We start from the raw sequence: 22,034 nt of genomic DNA on the forward strand, positions 1-22,034 counted from the left end.
GAGGGTATATATAGAGTGGTGATGACTGGTAGAGGGGTACTAAGTTTAGAAAGGGCAGTGAGGGTACATATAGAGTGGTGGTGACTGGTAGAGGGGTACTGAGTATAGAGAGGGCAGTGAGGGTACATATAGAGTGGTGGTGACCGGTAGAGGGGTACTGAGTATGGAGAGGGCATTCAGGGTACATATATAGTGGTGGTGACTGGTAGAGGGGTACTGAGTATAGAGAGGGCAGTGAGGGTACATATAGAGTGGTGGTGACTGGTAGAGGGGCACTGAGTATAGAGAGGGCAGTGAGGGTACATATAGAGTGGTGGGGACTGGTAGAGGGGCACTGAGTATAGAGAGGGCAGTGAGGGTACATACAGAGTGGTGGTGACTGGTAGAGGGGTACTGAGTATGGAGAGGGCAGTGACGGTACATATAGAGTGGTGGTGACCGGTAGAGGGGTACTGAGTATAGAGAGGGCAGTGAGGGTACATATAGAGTGGTGGTGACTGGTAGAGGGGTACTGAGTATGGAGAGGGCAGTGAGGGTACATATAGAGTGGTGGTGACTGGTAGAGGGGTACTGAGTATGGAGAGGGCAGTGAGGGTACATATAGAGTGCTGGTGACTGGTAGAGGGGTACTGAGTATGGAGAGGGCAGCGAGGGTACATATAGAGTGGTGGTGACTGGTAGAGGGGTACTGAGTATAGAGAGGGCAGTGAGGGTACATACAGAGTGGTGGTGACTGGTAGAGGGGTACTGAGTATGGAGAGGGCAGTGACGGTACATATAGAGTGGTGGTGACCGGTAGAGGGGTACTGAGTATAGAGAGGGCAGTGAGGGTACATATAGAGTGGTGGTGACTGGTAGAGGGGTACTGAGTATGGAGAGGGCAGTGAGGGTACATATAGAGTGGTGGTGACTGGTAGAGGGGTACTGAGTATGGAGAGGGCAGTGAGGGTACATATAGAGTGGTGGTGACTGGTAGAGGGGTACTGAGTATGGAGAGGGCAGCGAGGGTACATATAGAGTGGTGGTGACTGGTAGAGGGGTACTGAGTATGGAGAGGGCAGTGAGGGTACATATATAGTGGTGGTGACTGGTAGAGGGGTACTGAGTATAGAGAGGGCAGTGAGGGTACATATATAGTGGTGGTGACTGGTAGAGGGGTACTGAGTATGGAGAGGGCAGTGAGGGTACATATAGAGTGGTGATGACTGGTAGAGGGGTACTGAGTTTAGAGAGGGCAGTGAGGGTACATATAGATTGGTGGTGACTGGTAGAGGGGTACTGAGTATGGAGAGGGCAGTGAGGGTACATATAGAGTGGTGGTGACTGGTAGAGGGGTACTGAGTATGGAGAGGGCAGTGAGGGTACATATAGAGTGGTGGTGACAGGTACAGGAGTACTGAGTATAGAGAGGGCAGTGAGGGTACATATAGAGTGGTGGTGACTGGTAGAGGGGTACTGAGTATAGAGAGGGCAGTGAGGGTATATATAGAGTGGTGATGACTGGTAGAGGGGTACTAAGTTTAGAAAGGGCAGTGAGGGTACATATAGAGTGGTGGTGACTGGTAGAGGGGTACTGAGTATAGAGAGGGCAGTGAGGGTACATATAGAGTGGTGGTGACCGGTAGAGGGGTACTGAGTATGGAGAGGGCATTCAGGGTACATATATAGTGGTGGTGACTGGTAGAGGGGTACTGAGTATAGAGAGGGCAGTGAGGGTACATATAGAGTGGTGGTGACTGGTAGAGGGGTACTGAGTATAGAGAGGGCACTGAGGGTACATATAGAGTGGTGGTGACTGGTGGAGGGGTACTGAGTATGGAGAGGGCAGTGAGGGTACATATAGAGTGATGGTGACTGGTAGAGGGGTACTGAGTATGGAGAGGGCAGTGAGGGTACATATAGAGTGGAAGTGACTGGTAGAGGGGCACTGAGTATGGAGAGGGTAGTGAGGGTACATATAGAGTGGTGGTGACTGGTGGAGGGGTACTGAGTATGGAGAGCGCAGTGAGGGTACATATAGAGTGATGGTGACTGGTGGAGGGGTACTGAGTATAGAGAGGGCAGTGAGGGTACATATATAGTGGTGGTGACTGGTAGAGGGGTACTGAGTATAGAGAGGGCAGTGAGGGTACATATAGTGTGGTGGTGACTGGTGGAGGGGTACTGAGTATGGAGAGGGCAGTGAGGGTACATATAGAGTGGTGGTGACTGATAGAGGGGTACTGAGTATGGAGCGGGCAGTGAGGGTACATATATAGAGTGATGGTGACTGGTAGAGGGGTACTGAGTATAGAGAGGGCAGTGAGGGTACATATATAGTGGTGGTGACTGGTAGAGGGGTACTGAGCATAGAGAGGGCAGTGAGGGTACATATAGTGTGGTGGTGACTGGTAGAGGGGTACTGAGCATACAGAGGGCAGTGAGGGTACATATAAAGTGGTGGTGACTGGTGGAGGTGTACTGAGTATGGAGAGGGCAGTGAGGGTACATATAGAATGGTGGTGACTGATAGAGGGGTACTGAGTATGGAGCGGGCAGTGAGGGTACATATATAGAGTGATGGTGACTGGTAGAGGGGTACTGAGTATAGAGAGGGCAGTGAGGGTACATATAGAGTGGTGGTGACTGGTAGAGGGGCACTGAGTATGGAGAGGGCAGTGAGGGTACATATAGAGTGGAAATGACTGGTAGAGGGGCACTGAGTATGGAGAGGGCAGTGAGGGTACATATAGAGTGGTGGTGACAGGTACAGGAGTACTGAGTATAGAGAGGGTAGTGAGGGTACATATAGAGTGGTGGTGACTGGTAGAGGGGTACTGAGTATGGAGAGGGCAGTGAGGGTACATATAGAGTGGTGGTGACTGGTAGAGGGGTACTGAGTATGGAGAGGGCAGCGAGGGTACATATAGAGTGGTGGTGACTGGTAGAGGGGTACTGAGTATGGAGAGGGCAGTGAGGGTACATATATAGTGGTGGTGACTGGTAGAGGGGTACTGAGTATAGAGAGGGCAGTGAGGGTACATATATAGTGGTGGTGACTGGTAGAGGGGTACTGAGTATAGAGAGGGCACTGAGGGTACATATAGAGTGGTGATGACTGGTAGAGGGGTACTGAGTTTAGAGAGGGCAGTGAGGGTACATATAGATTGGTGGTGACTGGTAGAGGGGTACTGAGTATGGAGAGGGCAGTGAGGGTACATATAGAGTGGTGGTGACTGGTGGAGGGGTACTGAGTATGGAGAGGGCAGTGAGGGTACATATAGAGTGGTGGTGACAGGTACAGGAGTACTGAGTATAGAGACGGCAGTGAGGGTACATATAGAGTGGTGGTGACTGGTAGAGGGGTACTGAGTATAGAGAGGGCAGTGAGGGTATATATAGAGTGGTGATGACTGGTAGAGGGGTACTAAGTTTAGAAAGGGCAGTGAGGGTACATATAGAGTGGTGGTGACTGGTAGAGGGGTACTGAGTATAGAGAGGGCAGTGAGGGTACATATAGAGTGGTGGTGACCGGTAGAGGGGTACTGAGTATGGAGAGGGCATTCAGGGTACATATATAGTGGTGGTGACTGGTAGAGGGGTACTGAGTATAGAGAGGGCAGTGAGGGTACATATAGAGTGGTGGTGACTGGTAGAGGGGCACTGAGTATAGAGAGGGCAGTGAGGGTACATATAGAGTGGTGGGGACTGGTAGAGGGGCACTGAGTATAGAGAGGGCAGTGAGGGTACATACAGAGTGGTGGTGACTGGTAGAGGGGTACTGAGTATGGAGAGGGCAGTGACGGTACATATAGAGTGGTGGTGACCGGTAGAGGGGTACTGAGTATGGAGAGGGCAGTGAGGGTACATATATAGTGGTGGTGACTGGTAGAGGGGTACTGAGTATGGAGAGGGCAGTGAGGGTACATATAGAGTGGTGATGACTGGTAGAGGGGTACTGAGTATAGAGAGGGCAGTGAGGGTACATATAGAGTGGTGGTGACTGGTAGAGGGGTACTGAGTATGGAGAGGGCAGTGAGGGTACATATAGAGTGGTGGTGACTGGTAGAGGGGTACTGAGTATGGAGAGGGCAGTGAGGGTACATATAGAGTGCTGGTGACTGGTAGAGGGGTACTGAGTATGGAGAGGGCAGCGAGGGTACATATAGAGTGGTGGTGACTGGTAGAGGGGTACTGAGTATAGAGAGGGCAGTGAGGGTACATACAGAGTGGTGGTGACTGGTAGAGGGGTACTGAGTATGGAGAGGGCAGTGACGGTACATATAGAGTGGTGGTGACCGGTAGAGGGGTACTGAGTATAGAGAGGGCAGTGAGGGTACATATAGAGTGGTGGTGACTGGTAGAGGGGTACTGAGTATGGAGAGGGCAGTGAGGGTACATATAGAGTGGTGGTGACTGGTAGAGGGGTACTGAGTATGGAGAGGGCAGTGAGGGTACATATAGAGTGGTGGTGACTGGTAGAGGGGTACTGAGTATGGAGAGGGCAGCGAGGGTACATATAGAGTGGTGGTGACTGGTAGAGGGGTACTGAGTATGGAGAGGGCAGTGAGGGTACATATATAGTGGTGGTGACTGGTAGAGGGGTACTGAGTATAGAGAGGGCAGTGAGGGTACATATATAGTGGTGGTGACTGGTAGAGGGGTACTGAGTATGGAGAGGGCAGTGAGGGTACATATAGAGTGGTGATGACTGGTAGAGGGGTACTGAGTTTAGAGAGGGCAGTGAGGGTACATATAGATTGGTGGTGACTGGTAGAGGGGTACTGAGTATGGAGAGGGCAGTGAGGGTACATATAGAGTGGTGGTGACTGGTAGAGGGGTACTGAGTATGGAGAGGGCAGTGAGGGTACATATAGAGTGGTGGTGACAGGTACAGGAGTACTGAGTATAGAGAGGGCAGTGAGGGTACATATAGAGTGGTGGTGACTGGTAGAGGGGTACTGAGTATAGAGAGGGCAGTGAGGGTATATATAGAGTGGTGATGACTGGTAGAGGGGTACTAAGTTTAGAAAGGGCAGTGAGGGTACATATAGAGTGGTGGTGACTGGTAGAGGGGTACTGAGTATAGAGAGGGCAGTGAGGGTACATATAGAGTGGTGGTGACCGGTAGAGGGGTACTGAGTATGGAGAGGGCATTCAGGGTACATATATAGTGGTGGTGACTGGTAGAGGGGTACTGAGTATAGAGAGGGCAGTGAGGGTACATATAGAGTGGTGGTGACTGGTAGAGGGGTACTGAGTATAGAGAGGGCACTGAGGGTACATATAGAGTGGTGGTGACTGGTGGAGGGGTACTGAGTATGGAGAGGGCAGTGAGGGTACATATAGAGTGATGGTGACTGGTAGAGGGGTACTGAGTATGGAGAGGGCAGTGAGGGTACATATAGAGTGGAAGTGACTGGTAGAGGGGCACTGAGTATGGAGAGGGTAGTGAGGGTACATATAGAGTGGTGGTGACTGGTGGAGGGGTACTGAGTATGGAGAGCGCAGTGAGGGTACATATAGAGTGATGGTGACTGGTGGAGGGGTACTGAGTATAGAGAGGGCAGTGAGGGTACATATATAGTGGTGGTGACTGGTAGAGGGGTACTGAGTATAGAGAGGGCAGTGAGGGTACATATAGTGTGGTGGTGACTGGTGGAGGGGTACTGAGTATGGAGAGGGCAGTGAGGGTACATATAGAGTGGTGGTGACTGATAGAGGGGTACTGAGTATGGAGCGGGCAGTGAGGGTACATATATAGAGTGATGGTGACTGGTAGAGGGGTACTGAGTATAGAGAGGGCAGTGAGGGTACATATATAGTGGTGGTGACTGGTAGAGGGGTACTGAGCATAGAGAGGGCAGTGAGGGTACATATAGTGTGGTGGTGACTGGTAGAGGGGTACTGAGCATACAGAGGGCAGTGAGGGTACATATAAAGTGGTGGTGACTGGTGGAGGTGTACTGAGTATGGAGAGGGCAGTGAGGGTACATATAGAATGGTGGTGACTGATAGAGGGGTACTGAGTATGGAGCGGGCAGTGAGGGTACATATATAGAGTGATGGTGACTGGTAGAGGGGTACTGAGTATAGAGAGGGCAGTGAGGGTACATATAGAGTGGTGGTGACTGGTAGAGGGGCACTGAGTATGGAGAGGGCAGTGAGGGTACATATAGAGTGGAAATGACTGGTAGAGGGGCACTGAGTATGGAGAGGGCAGTGAGGGTACATATAGAGTGGTGGTGACAGGTACAGGAGTACTGAGTGTAGAGAGGGTAGTGAGGGTACATATAGAGTGGTGGTGACTGGTAGAGGGGCACTGAGTATGGAGAGGGCAGTGAGGGTACATATAAAGTGGTTGTGACTGGTAGAGGGGTACTAAGTATGGAGAGGGCAGTGAGGGTACATATAGTGTGGTGGTGACTGGTAGAGGGGTACTGAGTATGGAGAGGGCAGTGAGGGTACATATATAGTGTGGTGACTGGTAGAGGGGTACTGAGTATGGAGAGGGCAGTGAGGGTACATATAGTGTGGTGGTGACTGGTAGAGGGGTACTGAGTATGGAGAGGGCAGTGAGGGTACATATAGAGTGGTGGTGACTGGTAGAGGGGTACTGAGTATGGAGAGGGCAGTGAGGGTACATATAGAGTGGTGGTGACCGGTAGAGGGGTACTGAGTATGGAGAGGGCAGTGAGGGTACATATAAAGTGGTGGTGACTGGTAGAGGGGTACTGAGTATGGAGAGGGCAGTGAGGGTACATACAGTGTGGTGGTGACTGGTAGAGGGGTACTGAGTATGGAGAGGGCAGTGAGGGTACATATAGAGTGGTGGTGACTGGTAGAGGGGTACATAGTATGGAGAGGGCAGTGAGGGTACATATAGACTGGTGGAGACCGGTAGAGGGGTACTGAGTATGGAGAGGGCAGTGAGGGTACATATAGAGTGGTGGTGACTGGTAGAGGGGTACTGAGTATGGAGAGGGCAGTGAGGGTACATATAGAGTGGTGGTGACTGGTAGAGGGGTACTGAGTATGGAGAGGGCAGTGAGGGTACATATAGAGTGGTGGTGACTGGTAGAGGGGTACTGAGTATAGAGAGGGCAGTGAGGGTACATATAGAGTGGTGGTGACTGGTAGAGGGGTACTGAGTATGGAGAGGGCAGTGAGGGTACATATAGAGTGGTGGTGACTGGTAGAGGGGTACTGAGTATGGAGAGGGCAGTGAGGGTACATATAGAGTGGTGGTGACTGGTAGAGGGGTACTGAGTATGGAGAGGGCAGTGAGGGTACATATAGAGTGGTGGTGACTGGTAGAGGGGTACTGAGTATGGAGAAGGCAGTGAGGGTACATATAGAGTGGTGGTGACTGGTAGAGGGGTACTGAGTATGGAGAGGGCAGTGAGGGTACATATAGAGTGGTGGTGACTGGTAGAGGGGTACTGAGTATGGAGAGGGCAGTGAGGGTACATATAGAGTGGTGGTGACTGGTAGAGGGGTACATAGTGGGGAGAAGGCATTGAGGGTACATATAGAGACCTGACTGCTCACAATGTGGAATATCTGGATAAGTTGGGGCCCTCTTTGTGAGCTCCTGATCCCGATACCTGTCATCTTCTCGGTGGTTGGTCTCGGCTTGCGATGTGGTACTTGGCTCAGATTTGTCATCTCCCAATCATCCGAGGAATGTGCATTGTGAAATCTCAGATTTTCCTTAAAATATGTTTCTATTTAAGGAGGATTTGCATGTAGGTGCCCTCCCTGCACGGGATCGTGACCTTGTAACTAGCAAAGTCTCCATACAGCGGATGTCATTAAAGGGCATCTACCACCCGGATGAAGGTTTGTATGCAAATGAGTCTGGGGAGCTCCAGGATCCAGATGTGTTAATGGAGCCTGGAGCCCCTCAGGCTCATTTGCATACAGTCCTGCGCATGCACAGAACGGCCATCCCGCGGCCACTGCTCCAAAGCCGGAGCTACTGCGCAGAACTCTGGCTTCTCAGACGAGGGCACGCCGCTACGAGGAGCTGTGCGCTGAAGATGTTAGGTAGGAGGAGAAAAGAGGCTACTGGGGTGTGGAGTAGCCGCGACGTGTAGCCTCCTGTCCCGCTACTCCACACTCCAGTAACCTCTTAAGAAAATTTACATATTAGGGTATTAAAGATTTTTAAAAGATAGCGGGGACATGAGGATTAGCTCTATAAAGGGCTATCCTCACGTCCCATACATCCGCCTAACACCCGATCTATAGGTAGAATCGTGGTGGTAGGTTCCCTTTAACATTGCGTTTACGATGCGTTTTGTAAATGTTAACAGTAATGTAATTAGGTCAATTCCCTCCCCCCTTCATTAACAAAACAATGCGTCTGAATTGCGTTTTTTTGAATATGCGCTGTATGAACGCGACCTTACAAGATAATAAATCGTGTCGGTCTGTACAGGCTCCTAAAAATAAAACCCCTGTGAGACGCAATGTTTCCTTTTACTTTCTCACTGCTGTGATTACTGTGCATTGTTGTATATTGTATATGTGGTCGGTTTTCGGTTACATGTGTGTGTGACGGGTGCTGCCGGTTCCGGTGCCCGGTGACGGTCCCGGGGCGGAGGCTCCGCCCGGCGGAAGTGACATCATATGATGACGTCACCGCTGAGGAGGAAGAGAAAGATGTCGGCGTCTGAGGAGGAGCGGGGGAGCGAGGGCGGCCCGGGGGGCTCCTCACCGGCCTCGTCCTCCCCCAGCCACCAGCTCCCCCAGAGTAACACCCTGCTCGGACTACCCATCGTCGCCATCGAGAACATCCTCAACTTCCTGACCTACGACGAGATCAGCCAACTCCGCCTGGTGAGGAGACATGTCAACAACCCGGGGAGGAGGCCCGCACCTGCACCCCCGGCCGGGCACGGCTGCGCTATTCCTCCTCATCTATAAACCAGCGGATTTGGTTATTTTTTTAAGGATCTCTGCTTGCTGTCACTGAGTGGGACTCGTGGGAATGCAGAGTTGACCAATTGGATTTAGGTTTCTTCTGTCAGGAAGGAAATGAGGAGGGTTCCCATTCGCTGACAGCAAGCAGAGATCTTATGGTTGTGCAGAACAGTGGAAATAAGGAAACATCTAGAAGGTACCAGGGGGGGGAAGGGCAAGGTGTTTGATGTGGTGCTTTTAGAGGTGGTTGGTTTTGATATAGTGGGGGCGAGGCAGCACTATCTGTGCCTTCATCATGTATGATAAGATGAGAATGGAAATATGTACCTATAATATACAGGGGGAGATGAGGAGGCAGCACTATCTGTGCCTTCATCATGTACAAGATGAGAAATACTTACCATATACAGGGGGAGGTGAGGAGGCAGCACTATCTGTGCCTTCATCATGTACAAGATGAGAAATACTAACCATATACAGGGGGAGGTGAGGAGGCAGCACTATTTGTGCCTTCATCATGTATGACAAGACGAGAATAGAAATTTGTACCTACAATATACAGGGGGAGATGAGGAGGCAGCACTATCTGTGCCTTCATCATGTACAAGACGAGAATGGATATATGTACCTACAATATACAGTGGGGGAATGAGGCACCAGCACTATCTGTGCCTTCATGTACAACATGAGAAATACTAACCATGTACCATTTACAGGGGGAGATGAGGAGGCAGCACAATCTGTGCCTTACTCAAATACAAAACGAGAATGGGCGTATGTACATAGATTATATACAGGGGGCGATGAGGAGGCAGCACTATCTGTGCCTATAAAATGTTCAGAAAGAGACTAGGAGGCAAAACAGCCTGAGTTACATTGTATGCAGGGGAGATACTTATACAGCGCTAAGCACAGACAAGTCTTCCTCCTCCTGCACATTCTATAAGCACAGATAGTGCTGTGTCCTTTCCAGTCTGTACCTTCATCATGTACAAGAAGAGCATTGTGTCTGTGCCTACAACATTTACATACCTGTGTTTGCTAGTTACATGGGTAGATAAGGAGGCAGCACTAACAAACACAGGTCTGTAAATGTTGTAGGCATAGATACAATGCTCTTGTACACGATGAAGGTGCAGACTGGAAAGGACACAGCACTATCTGTGCTTATAGAATGTGCAGGAGGAGGCAGAATTGTCTGTTCTTAGTGCTGTAGAAGTATCTCCCCTGCACACAATGTAACTCAGGCAGTTTTGCCTCCTAGTCTCTTCCTGCACATGTTATAGGCACAGATAGTGCTGCCTCCCTATCTCCCCATGTAACTATCCGTGCCTCCAAGATGCAGCATTATCTGTTCCTGGATCATCTATAGGAAGAGACGGGCAGGCTGAGCAATTTGTGTACATAATTGATTAACAAGGAGAGAGTGAGGAACGGTCCTGTATGTAAATTTACAGGAAGTGACAATGGGCTATCTATATATAATTTTCAGGACCATTGTAATATATCAAACCGTATAATATGCAGAGAGGGAATGTTATCTCTGTATACAGCATCTACCCTCATCATGTAGAAGATGAAAGCAGAAGGCAGCACCTACATTATGTACAGGGAGGGGTAGTAAAGCATCTGTGACCGCTTAAAGGGCATCTACCTCCAGGATGAACGGCTGTATGCAAATGAGCCTGAGGGGATCCACGCTCCATTATCATCTATGTAGCCTGGAGCCTCTCGGGGCTCATTTGCATAAAACCCTTCATTCAGGTGGTAGATGCCTTTTAATTTATGTGGAGGGACAAGGGTGTGGTACAGGGTTGTAGTGCTACCTGTGCCTCCATGGAGTACAGGGAGAAATCTTAAGGCAGTACTGCCTGTGCCTACATGATTTACATGTTATTAGTTCTATCTGTGCCTACAAAATGCACATAAAGAGGTAAAACTTTCTGTGCCTAAATCATGTATAGGGAGGCAGTACCACCTACTTCCATTATACCTAAAGCTATACAAGCCAAACAGAATGTGTAGAGCGGCACCGTGTATATATATAAACATTCGGGTGCAGGTCTTCTTAAGAGGTCCGACACCGACCCCAGCATGTAATAGTAGACAATGGAGAAGCAGCACTCCGGTATTCCCACTGAGAAACAAAGATTTATTCCACCATAATAGTGTCTACTAAAGCTATACAAGAATGCAGTAACTACATCATTTGCTGGGAGAGATGGGAAGGCAGTAATATCTGTGCCGCCATTCTTTACAGGGAGAGATAAGAGGGTAATATCTGTACTGATATCTTTTATGGCGAGAGATGGGACGGAAGGAATATCTGTACTAACATCCTTTACTGGGAGAGATGGGAAGGCGGTAATATCTGTGCCACCATCATGTACAGAAAGGCATGAGAAGGCAGTAATATAACGACCGCCATTCTTTGATTTCAGGGATGAGACTGCAGTAATTTCTGAGAGATGGTATGAAGGTAATATCTGTGCAGCCTTCATTACACAGGGAGAGATTCAAAGGCGGTAATATCTGTGCCGGCATCATTTACAGGGAGAGATGGGATGGCGGTTATATGTGCTGCCATCATTTATAGGGAGAGAGGGCAAGGAGGTAATATCTGTGCCGCCATCATTTACAGGGAGAGATGGGATGGAGGTTATATATGTGCTGCCATCATTTATAGGGAGAGAGGGCAAGGAGGTAATATCTGTGCCGCCATCATTTACAGGGAGAGATGGGATGGAGGTTATATATGTGCCGCCATCATTTACAGAGAGAGATGGCAAGGCAGTAATATCTGTGCCGCCATCATTTACAGAGAGAGATGGCAAGGCGGTAATATCTGTGCCGCCATTCTTTACAGGGAGAGATGGCAAGGCGGTAATATCTGTACCAACATAATTTACCAGACGAAATGGGATGGCGGTAATATCTGTACCAACATAATTTCTAGGCTTCTATCTCTTTGCTATTATCTGTGAGTGTCAGTATTTCCTGGCTGCAGATCCTAAAAGAAGCCTGTGCCCGCTGTCTGCAATTCTGCCTTGCCTAGATGTGCCCACCTGCCTCATGAGGGTCACTAACAGGACTTGTATCCGGAGGTTTTATCCATTGATCATCTGATCGCTGCCATCCCCTGTGGTCATCTCCTGCTGGATAGAGATAACGTGTACAGTGGCCACTACTGGACAAGTGCGGTATTACATGCTGCTATTCAGATGAATGGATGGGACCATTTGCCTTACAGAATGGCTGATCTCCTGGGACGTACAAGGTGTAGAAGTACATTTGGGGACTCTATGGTTTTGATTGTGTCTTCCAGGTCTGCAAGCGGATGGATCTGGAGTGTCAGCGCATGCTCAACCAGGGCTTCCTGCGAGTGGAGCGCTACCACAGCTTATGTCAGAAACAGGTCAAGGCGCAGCTGCCGAGGTACGACTCCCTGCATCACCCCCGCACACCAGCACTGCCTCAAGCACTTTCCTGTTAGCTCCGTGCCAAGTACAGGATCATTCCTTATATGTACATGTATATCAGTCATCACTACTCCAAGTATACAACAAGATCGCGGGCTGCTATATGGCAGTGTTACTTATTATAAGTGTTCTATGTGATGGAATATATGAGGAGACATAATGTCATGTATGTACACAGTGACTACACCAGCAGCAGAATAGTGAGTACAGCTCTGGGGTATAATACAGGATGTAACTCAGGATCAGTACAGGATAAGTAATGTCATGTATGTACAGTGACTGCACCAGCAGCAGAATAGTGAGTGCAGCTCTGGGGTATAATACAGGATGTAACTCAGGATCAGTACAGGATAAGTAATGTCATGTATGTACACAGTGACTGCACCAGCAGCAGAATAGTGAGTGCAGCTCTGGGGTATAATACAGGATGTAACTCAGGATCAGTACAGGATAAGTAATGTCATGTATGTACACAGTGACTGCACCAGCAGCAGAATAGTGAGTGCAGCTCTGGGGTATAATACAGGATGTAACTCAGGATCAGTACAGGATAAGTAATGTCATGTATGTACACAGTGACTGCACCAGCAGCAGAATAGTGAGTGCAGCTCTGGGGTATAATACAGGATGTAACTCAGGATCAGTACAGGATAAGTAATGTCATGTATGTACACAGTGACTGCACCAGCAGCAGAATAGTGAGTGCAGCTCTGGAGTATAATACAGGATGTAACTCAGGATCAGTACAGGATAAGTAATGTCATGTATGTACACAGTGACAGCAGCAGCAGAATAGTGAGTGCAGCTCTGGGGTATAATACAGGATGTAACTCAGGATCAGTACAGGATAAGTAATGTCATGTATGTACACAGTGACTGCACCAGCAGCAGAATAGTGAGTGCAGCTCTGGAGTATAATACAGGATGTAACTCAGGATCAGTACAGGATAAGTAATGTCATGTATGTACACAGTGACTGCACCAGCAGCAGAATAGTGAGTGCAGCTCTGGGGTATAATACAGGATGTAACTCAGGATCAGTACAGGATAAGTACATGTATTTATAGTGACTTTCTTATCCAGCTTCTAGTGTAAACAGATTAAGGATTGAATGCGGAAGATCTTGTCACACACAATAAGAGAGTTGCAGTAGGAGGTGATGTGGATGTTGGGGGTTTGTGATGCAGCTTTGTACATTGGATGTATATACTGTATCTGATTCCTCTGCTCCTGGCCTTAGTCCTTTGTGTGGCTGTGGTCGGTGCTCCTGGCTGCGTAGCGGTGTGGTTAGTGCAGTGTGTCAATGGCGCCAGGGCCAAATAATCTGCATGATATTATATACATGACCACTGATTTTTTTTTTTTTTTTTTTTTAATTATTATTTATTTTTTGTTAAAGAGTTGGTGCCAAGATTGTCATCTCCCTTACACAGGCTTGGAAATTGCTGAGCACAGCGCTCTGCTATCTCTGACACTCCCATTCCCTGTCTGTAAGATACCAGAGCGCTGTGGTCAGCAGTTTCTGACTCTCCTATAGTATTGAATAGAGCAGGAGGACTCACGCCCCCCTCAATTAGTGGAACAAGACCCCCATTCTCCTCATCAGTGGTAGTCCCAGCAGTTGGAACCCCATCAATCCAATTATTCCCTGTCCTGCGGATAGGAAATAAGTCATACTTGGTATATCACCTTTAACCCCTTAGGGACGTGGCCCTTTTTCGTTTTTGCGTTTTTATTTTTCACTCCCCCACCTTCAAAAATCTATAACTTTTTTATTTTTCCATATAAAGAGCTGTGTGACAGCTTATTTTCTGCGTAACAAATTGCACTTCGTAGTGATGGTATTAAATATTCCAGGCCGTGTACAGGGAAGCAGGAAAAAAAAATTCTAAATGCAGTGAAAATGATGAAAAAACACATTTGCGCCATTTCTTGTGGGCTTGGATTTTACAGCTTTCACGGTGCACCCCAAATGACAGGTCTACTTCATTCATTGGGTCAGTACGATCACAGGGATACATAATTTGGATAGGTTTTATAATGTTTTCATACATTTACAAAAATTAAAACCTCCTGTACAGAAAAAAAAATCCATTTTGCCGTGTACTTGCGCTAATAACTTTTTCATGCTTTAGTGTACGGAGCTGTGGCTGGTGTCATTTTTTTGCGACTTCTGATGACGTTTTCAACGCTTTTATTTTTAGGACAGTGCGACCTTTTGATCACTTTTTATAGAATTTTTTTTCTATTTTTCAAAATTGCCATTTGCGACTTCGGGCGCTATTTTCCGTTTCGAGGTTAAACGCAGTGAAAAACGGTTATTATATTTCAATAGATCGGGCATTTTTGGACGCGGTGATACCTAATGTGTTTATGATTTTTACTGTTTATTTATATCACTTCTAGGGAAAGGGGGAGATTAGAATTTTTATGTTTTTTTAATATAAATTTTTTTTTACTATTTTTCAGACTCCCTAGGGTACTTTAACCCTAAGTTGTCTGATTGATCCTACCATACACTGCCATACTACGGTATAGTTGTATATGGGGATTTTGCACACCATCTATTACAATGTGCAAATCGCACATTATAATAGATAGCCGAGATCATGATAGCCTCGGATCTTTGTGTGACCCGAGGCTGTCATGACAACGGATCGCTGCTCGGTGACGTCATGGGGAGCGACGATCGGAGCCAAGATGTCGGCGCCCACGCGCCGCCGGCTCTTTAATGCCGTTGGCAGTTTTGCCGGCGGCGATCAAAAGGTTAACACCCGCGCCCGGTGAGTATGAAGAGGGTTCCTCTTCATACTCCCCCATGCGCAGCAAGACGTAAGGGTACGTCTTATTGCGCTATGGGGTTAAAGGTGTTTCCCATGTAGACTATTGATGAGAAATTCCACTTGATGTATCACAAATGGATGAAAGCTTCAGGTTCTACCTTTGGGACCCTGCACCCATCCTCAGACCCCCTCTATGCATCTGTGGGAGCCTAAAAAGGACCCCTGTGCAGTCTGAACCCTGCATTGTTCTGACAGCGGTCCATGTCCCGGTATCATAGGCAGGTGATGCATTACACAGAAGGTTAATACACTCCATAAAAATGTAAATGTGTGATATTATTTTAGCGCTAATTACATATTTTACACTTCCCTTTCTTTCGTGTAGGCGAGAATCTGAGCGGAGGAACCACTCGCTGGCGCGGCACGCGGATATCCTGGCCGCAGTGGAGACCCGGCTGTCACTACTTAACATGACGTTCATGAAATACGTTGACTCTAATCTGTGTTGTTTCATCCCGGGCAAGGTAAGACTAATCCAGGGCGGCTTATGTGCGAGCAGGGTCACCCATGCACAGAGGTCACCCGCGTCCTGCCGGGCGCAAACGCATGTACAGGACTTTTATTTGTATGGGAATAGCTGAGCTTATCCTGCAGAAAATGTGCAGCCCCCTCTTCACTCTCTGCAGTAGAAAGATTGGGGGTCCCCCTATCATCCTGAGTCTATAGATGTGCACTTCTCTGTGATGGCCACTAGGTGTCAGTGTGTGAGCGCACTATGGGCTTGCAAAGCCAATCTAGAATTCCCATAGAAGTCAAAGGAGAGCAGAACGTCTTGTCCATTGACTTCTATGGGAATTCTAAATCTTCTTACAGGTCGGCTGAAACCCGTAAGTTTGGAGCGAGCTAGAGATTTGGGTCCCCCGATCTGTAGAGGGTTTCTGCATTTGGATTCCCTGCAATTATACAATAATGCACCATTATAAGTGTTCAACTTGATATAACCCGTGTTGTACAACCTCCCGCTGTGGTGATGATAAAATCTGTAATGGATTGGAAGTGACAGCTCATCCCTTCTCATGATCTGTGAACGCCCCTTTAAATACTCCTGCAGCGACACTCTGAGGGTTTAGAAATCGCAGACGGTTGCGTAGTGTGAACCGGATTGTATAAAAATGTTCTATTTGCAGGTTATAGATGAAATCTACAATGTGTTACGATACGTCAACTCCACGAGATCCCCCCAGCGAGCTCACGAGGTTCTGCAGGAGCTGCGGGACATCTCCTCCATGGCGATGGAATATTTTGATGAAAAGATTGTTCCGATCCTTAAGAAGAAGTTACCCGGCTCTGAAGTGTCGGGGCGTCTCATGGGCTCTCCTCCAGGTACGGCCAATGCATAATCTGTTATCCCAGGTCCATTTAGTGAGGAACCAGTCACCGGTTACTGATCCGATTCTTAGGGAGTCCACTACATGATCTGCTTCACGGTCCCGTCTCAAGGAGGGTCATTGCTGTGGCCAGTGATTGGCTTAGTGGATATTTCCTATATCTTGAGAAGGGAATATGAAGTAGATATCTAGGAGATCCCATTAAGAATTAGGGTGACCTCTGACCTCTGTGCCGAAACGTTCTTAAGAGTAGTTCTCTACTCTAGCTTCCAGGGGGTGTCTCCAATAGGGAAGGCAGACCCTTCCAAATACCCTGGTTGCCTTCAGATTAAGATCTTTGACTTGAGCACAGCAGTGTGAGGACACTCCCTCAGTGTGCTTGGAGAAGCTCTAATCCTGGAATATAAATCCATACATCACAGTCCTGCTGCTACTAACACTATACACAAAGGTCTGATTACACATCTCTCCAGGGATAAAACTTAACCCTGTCCACAAGAATGCACAGCAGTGTGAGGACATACTTTCAGTGCAATTGGAGAAGCTACAATCATGGAGTATAAATCCATATACATCACAGTCCTGCTGCCACTAACAATATACACATTGGTCTGATTACACAGCTTCCCAGTAACAATACATTACACTGGCTGCTGTCTGAATTGTCACACCTGCTGACGGGTTCCTTTTATACCTACATACTGATTGATGGCTGAATGATTTGTAGTGATTGTCTAGTGACCTCTTCTCCTGTTCTTGCTCTGTGTAGTTCCAGGCCCATCCACCACCCTGAGCACAATGCAGCTCTTCTCCAAGCAGAACCCATCGAGGCAAGAAGTGACGAAACTAGTACAGCAAGTGAAAACCAACGGCGCGGGGCTGACCGTCATGAGGCGGGAGCTGTCCGAGCTCCGCACCAAAGTACAGGAGCAGCAGAAGCAGCTTCAGGACCAGGACCAGAAACTGCTAGAACAGACCCAAATCATAGGCGAGCAGAACGTGCGCCTCTCTGACCTAGAGCACAAACTGCGCGATGTGGTGGAGAGCGCGGTGGGCCCCTCCGGAACAGGCCCAAGGGATGAGCCCCCCCGAAAGCGGAAGAAAGTAGTGGGGGGCAAGGACTGTCCTAGGAAATCAAAACGTCTCCGAACCCGGAAGTAACTGTATAAAAACTGTATAAGCCAGCGGCATGGTGATTGGACTGGGCACTGGTGGGCAACGGAGGCACAAGTGGTTCCACTCTACCCCCCCTTATACAGTCCAGCACCTCAGTTACAGACGAGCACCTTGTAGGTTACTCCTGAGCTTCAGATTTCCATATCAGTTTTGTTTTGTTTTCCGTTTTTGCAGCCATTAAGAGGTAGGTCACTACGGAGGGGGGTGTTATTGCTGTTGACGGATCCAGTGACCCCCGTAGACTGTAGTATGACGCTTCCTCACAGCACGACTTCCTCTACATTAGATGTGCAGAGCGCACGGTCTCCTGTTTAAGTTTATTTATTGATTGGACGGGCGTCTTCTCTGCTATAGGAGGATACTGACCGCGCTTCTTCACGGTGCGCAAACTTCTAATATATCTGTATCTAATATACATGAATGTGAAGGCACTTTGCAAAAATCTTGGCGTCTTGTGTTTACTGCGATATGGTTCTGGGCGGGTTTGTGTATCCATGGTAACAGACTACAAGCAACCTCTGTGTAGTCTGATCCTGGAGTAATGTTTTAGGGCAAGAGACGTGATCCCACCAAACCCAGCCTGAACCCGGCTCTATACTGTACACTGCGTGATGCTTATGTACAGCTGATGTGGGTTTGTGCTGGTAAATACAGATTTAGTAATATTTCCTTAGTATATGACCCTTGCTCTACACCCCATAGCACCTCTTAAAGGGGTATTTTCAGTTATAGGTCAGTGGTGGCGAACCTATGGCATGGGTGCCAGAGGTGGCACTTGGAGCTCTTTCTGTGGGCACCCAAGCTACAACTCAAGGCTTTCTCCTGTGATCCAATACAGCCCAGGACGTGCCATGCTCAGCGCTATTTGGCTACCTGGACTATAGGATGAGCAAGAAGGTGTGGATAGAGATAGATTGTCATTTAAGCTCCGGCTCTGAACCCCCTAATCCTTCCTCTTCAGGGGACCCTGGAGGGAAGCTACAATCCAAATTTCTCCATCATCTTTCTATTGTATTGGTGAACTCAGGACACCAATACGATTAAAACCTGTGATACAGCAGGGATCAAAGAGTTACCGCTTAAATTGTCATGTTGGCACTTTGCGACATACAAGTGGGTTTTGGTTACAGCTTGGGCACTCTGTCTCCAAAAGGTTCGCCATCACTGCTGTAGGTTATACTTGATCATAGAGGATAACTGGTTGGTGGGTGTATGATCGCTTGGACCCTCTACTAACAATAATGGGGGGGGGGTTTAGGGGCTCAGTGCTGTTCCATTTATTACGTTGGCTACAGACACTAGGGTGAAAACACACATAGGGGATACATAGATCTGCATGGGAGCTGTATACACACAACGCCAGGATGGTTTTATTAGAAATGGACAGTTTGCAAAGTCTCTTTATGTTCATTGTGTTGGAGCAGTAGACGTTTTCCATGACCCTGTACAGACTGAATGTTATGGATGGGCGATCCAAAAACCGACATCCTTAAAGGGGTTGTCTAGAGGTAGAAAAACATGTCTGCTTTCTTCCAAAACCAGAGCCATACCTGACCATCGTAAGTTCTGGCACTGCAGCTCAGCTGTATAGAGATTAAAGGAAACTTACCATTTGATTTGATGCATTATAAAGCAAACCTACCTTGAGAATGCTGTAGCTACAGTGATGCAGGATCAATTAAACATTCAGGACCTTTGGAAAGCTGGGTCAGCATGGCTTCCTAGATAAACACATTATGAATGGCTGCTAACTAAAGCATGACTAGTCAAGCGCTAATCAACCTGAGCTGGATCACTTATACACAGCAGCTAGGGGATGGTGCAGCAATTGATTATTCTGTCTGGCAGGGAGAAAAGTGATTGCATCATCACCTCCTGCAGAGAAAAACTCTCCTGCTATGAGAAGCGGAAAGCAAGCGCTGAAGGAGCCATAGAAGGGGCAGAGCTTCATTATCATAATGATATATCTGTTTTATCAGCAAAACCATTCCGCTCAGGGATTAACCAAGATATGATCCTGTATCAGTGTCGCTACAGCCGTTTCAAGGTATGTTTGCTTCATAATGCATCCACTAACATGGTAGGTTTCCTTTAATTAAACTTAGTTGCCGTACCACACACTACCCATGGTCAGGAGAAGCGCTGTTTTTGGAAAAGCGGATCCATATATTTTTAACCTCCAGACAACTCCCCCCCCCCCCCCCCCTTAATATCCTCCAGAACAAAGCCATCTTCAGTCTGCTTTATATAAGATGTCACTTGAGTGGATTGTCCGGGTTTAGAAAACCATGGCTGCTCTCTGTTTTAAAGCTCTACTTAAAGGGTCATTATACACACTTATCCCCCACAATGAGGAACCTCCAGGAGACCTACATCTCTCACAAGGAGCCAATGCAAAGAGACCAGTGGTGCAGGAGCAGTTCCCGAAATTCGGTCCGGTAATACTAGGACTGCTAATGTCCTAATTATTGTGCACATAACCACTGAGCCAGTCCCTGCGGTCACATCTGCAGAATGATTTGATGTAGGCATGAAAAATGGGAGCTGCCACTTGGGGGGATGAGTCAATACTGAACATAACCCACGGGAAATGAGCCATATTTTTCCATTCCTGGACCAGCCATGTAACATATACTCCTCAAATTGCTATAGAAGATGAAGCCGTACAATGAATCGATCAATTGCATCCAGATGGTTCGGCCGACCGAATTGCTGCAGCTATTGTGTGTACGTTTTCTGTAATTTATAGATGATCCCTTTAAAGGACATCTATCACCAGGATGAAGAATTGTAAACCAAGCACACTAACATAATGGTGTGTGCCCCTTCGGGCTGCATCTGCTCTTCACTTAACTTATTATGCCCTGATTTTCACAAAAAAAATTAAAAAATTATGCAAGAGAGTCTATGGAGCCCCTTAGGCTCATTTGCATAATTTTTAAACATATTTTTCTTAAAAACAAGGGCATAAGAAGCTTAAAGAAGAACAGATCTTGCCAGAGGATGCACACACCAGTATTGTCAGTGTGCTTGGTTTACAATCCTTCATCCTGGTGGTAGATTTCCTTTAAGACATGACGTAGCTCTGCTGCTGACCACCCCGGCTCCAGGCCTGTGAGCAGATCACTATAAAGGCCGCTATTAGTTTCTGATCCCCCTCCATGCTTAGCACCTTACCCCCCCTCATAATCCACCCGCACCCCATACGTGTTATTTATGTTCCGTTGGTTTCGGTAACCGAACTCCTCAGTGCCTATTATCCTGTTCAATGAATTGTAACAAAGAAGAAGAAGAAACAAAGGCAGAAATGGTAATTGTGACGCTGTCCCTTTAATTTGAGTTCAGTGCTGGATCCTGGTTTATGATTCGCTGATGTCTGAAGCCAGTGCTGATAAACCATCACTTAGACTTGAATTGTCTATACACCGTATATATATATAATATATATATACATATCCGTATAAATATATATTATACCTTTTCCCTTGTGACGTGGATTATTATTGTCTTGCACGTTTATTTATTTTTGGGATTATTTTTATTATTTACATTTTGGGGGTGGGGGGGGTGTGTGTGACTTTTTGTCACTATGCTGCTCAAGTTTTGACAATGGGAGCTTTGAGCAAGGTCTGGCAGCATATGTGTAAGCAGCTCCATGCAGTCCTCAGGGTTTAGGAATGCTATATATATATATATATATATATATATATATATATATATATATCTGATCCTACAGCTATGAGTTAAAGGGGTTGTGTATAGAAGATAAAAGGGTGATCGGTCGGGGTCCGACAACTTCATCATGCATGGATCTATCTAGTATTCTGTCTGTGCCCCATAGAGCAGTGATGGCGAACCTTTTACAGACAGAGTGCCCAAACTACAAACAAAATCCACTTATTTACTGTGAAGTGCCAACATGGAATTTTAAACAGTAACTTACTGCTACCTGTTCTTCCACATCTTTCAATTGTATCGGCCACCTGAGGCCACCAATACAGTTGACAGAAGGAGGACAAATTCAAACTATCGTAGCTTCTTTCCAGGGTCTCTCTGTACAGGAAGTATGGTGGGTCCAGCAGAAGGACCTCCAAAGATAATACAGCTCTGTCAACACCTTACTTTCCTGCAGTTCCAAACAGCCAATAGTGTCACTTTAAAAAAGCGCTGAGAGCAGCATCTGTTAAGTTGAAGATTAAGTATTTGGTGAACTTTATCCTTGGACAATGGCCTGAGTGCCTGCAGAAAGGGCTCAGAGTGCCACCACTGGCACCCATGCCATAGGTTCGCCACCACTGCCA

At 47.4% G+C, this 22,034-nt stretch overlaps 2 protein-coding genes across 3 annotated transcripts in view; one reads left to right on the forward strand and one right to left on the reverse strand.

The window, feature by feature from the left end:
- The window catches only part of TP53BP2 (tumor protein p53 binding protein 2), a 95,287-nt gene that overhangs the window by 51,589 nt on the left and 21,664 nt on the right, over positions 1 to 22,034 (reverse strand). The window contains exon 1 of one of the 2 annotated variants that reach the window (XM_072140031.1): positions 7,587 to 7,742. The exons of the other annotated variant lie outside the window; for it this stretch is intronic. The gene's annotated coding sequence lies outside the window, so the exon portion shown is untranslated. Of the gene's footprint in view, positions 1 to 7,586; positions 7,743 to 22,034 lie in introns of those variants that run through there. 2 annotated transcript variants of the gene reach the window in all.
- Positions 8,562 to 21,214, forward strand: FBXO28 (F-box protein 28). Its single transcript, XM_072140027.1, has 5 exons — positions 8,562 to 8,823; positions 12,233 to 12,342; positions 15,555 to 15,693; positions 16,357 to 16,552; positions 17,327 to 21,214. The coding sequence occupies exons 1-5, from the start codon at positions 8,614 to 8,616 to the stop codon at positions 17,716 to 17,718; spliced, it is 1,047 nt and encodes a 348-aa protein (XP_071996128.1). The 5' UTR covers positions 8,562 to 8,613; the 3' UTR covers positions 17,719 to 21,214.

Source organism: Engystomops pustulosus, chromosome 3 (genome assembly GCF_040894005.1).
Source record: "Engystomops pustulosus chromosome 3, aEngPut4.maternal, whole genome shotgun sequence".
NCBI lineage: Eukaryota > Metazoa > Chordata > Amphibia > Anura > Leptodactylidae > Engystomops > Engystomops pustulosus.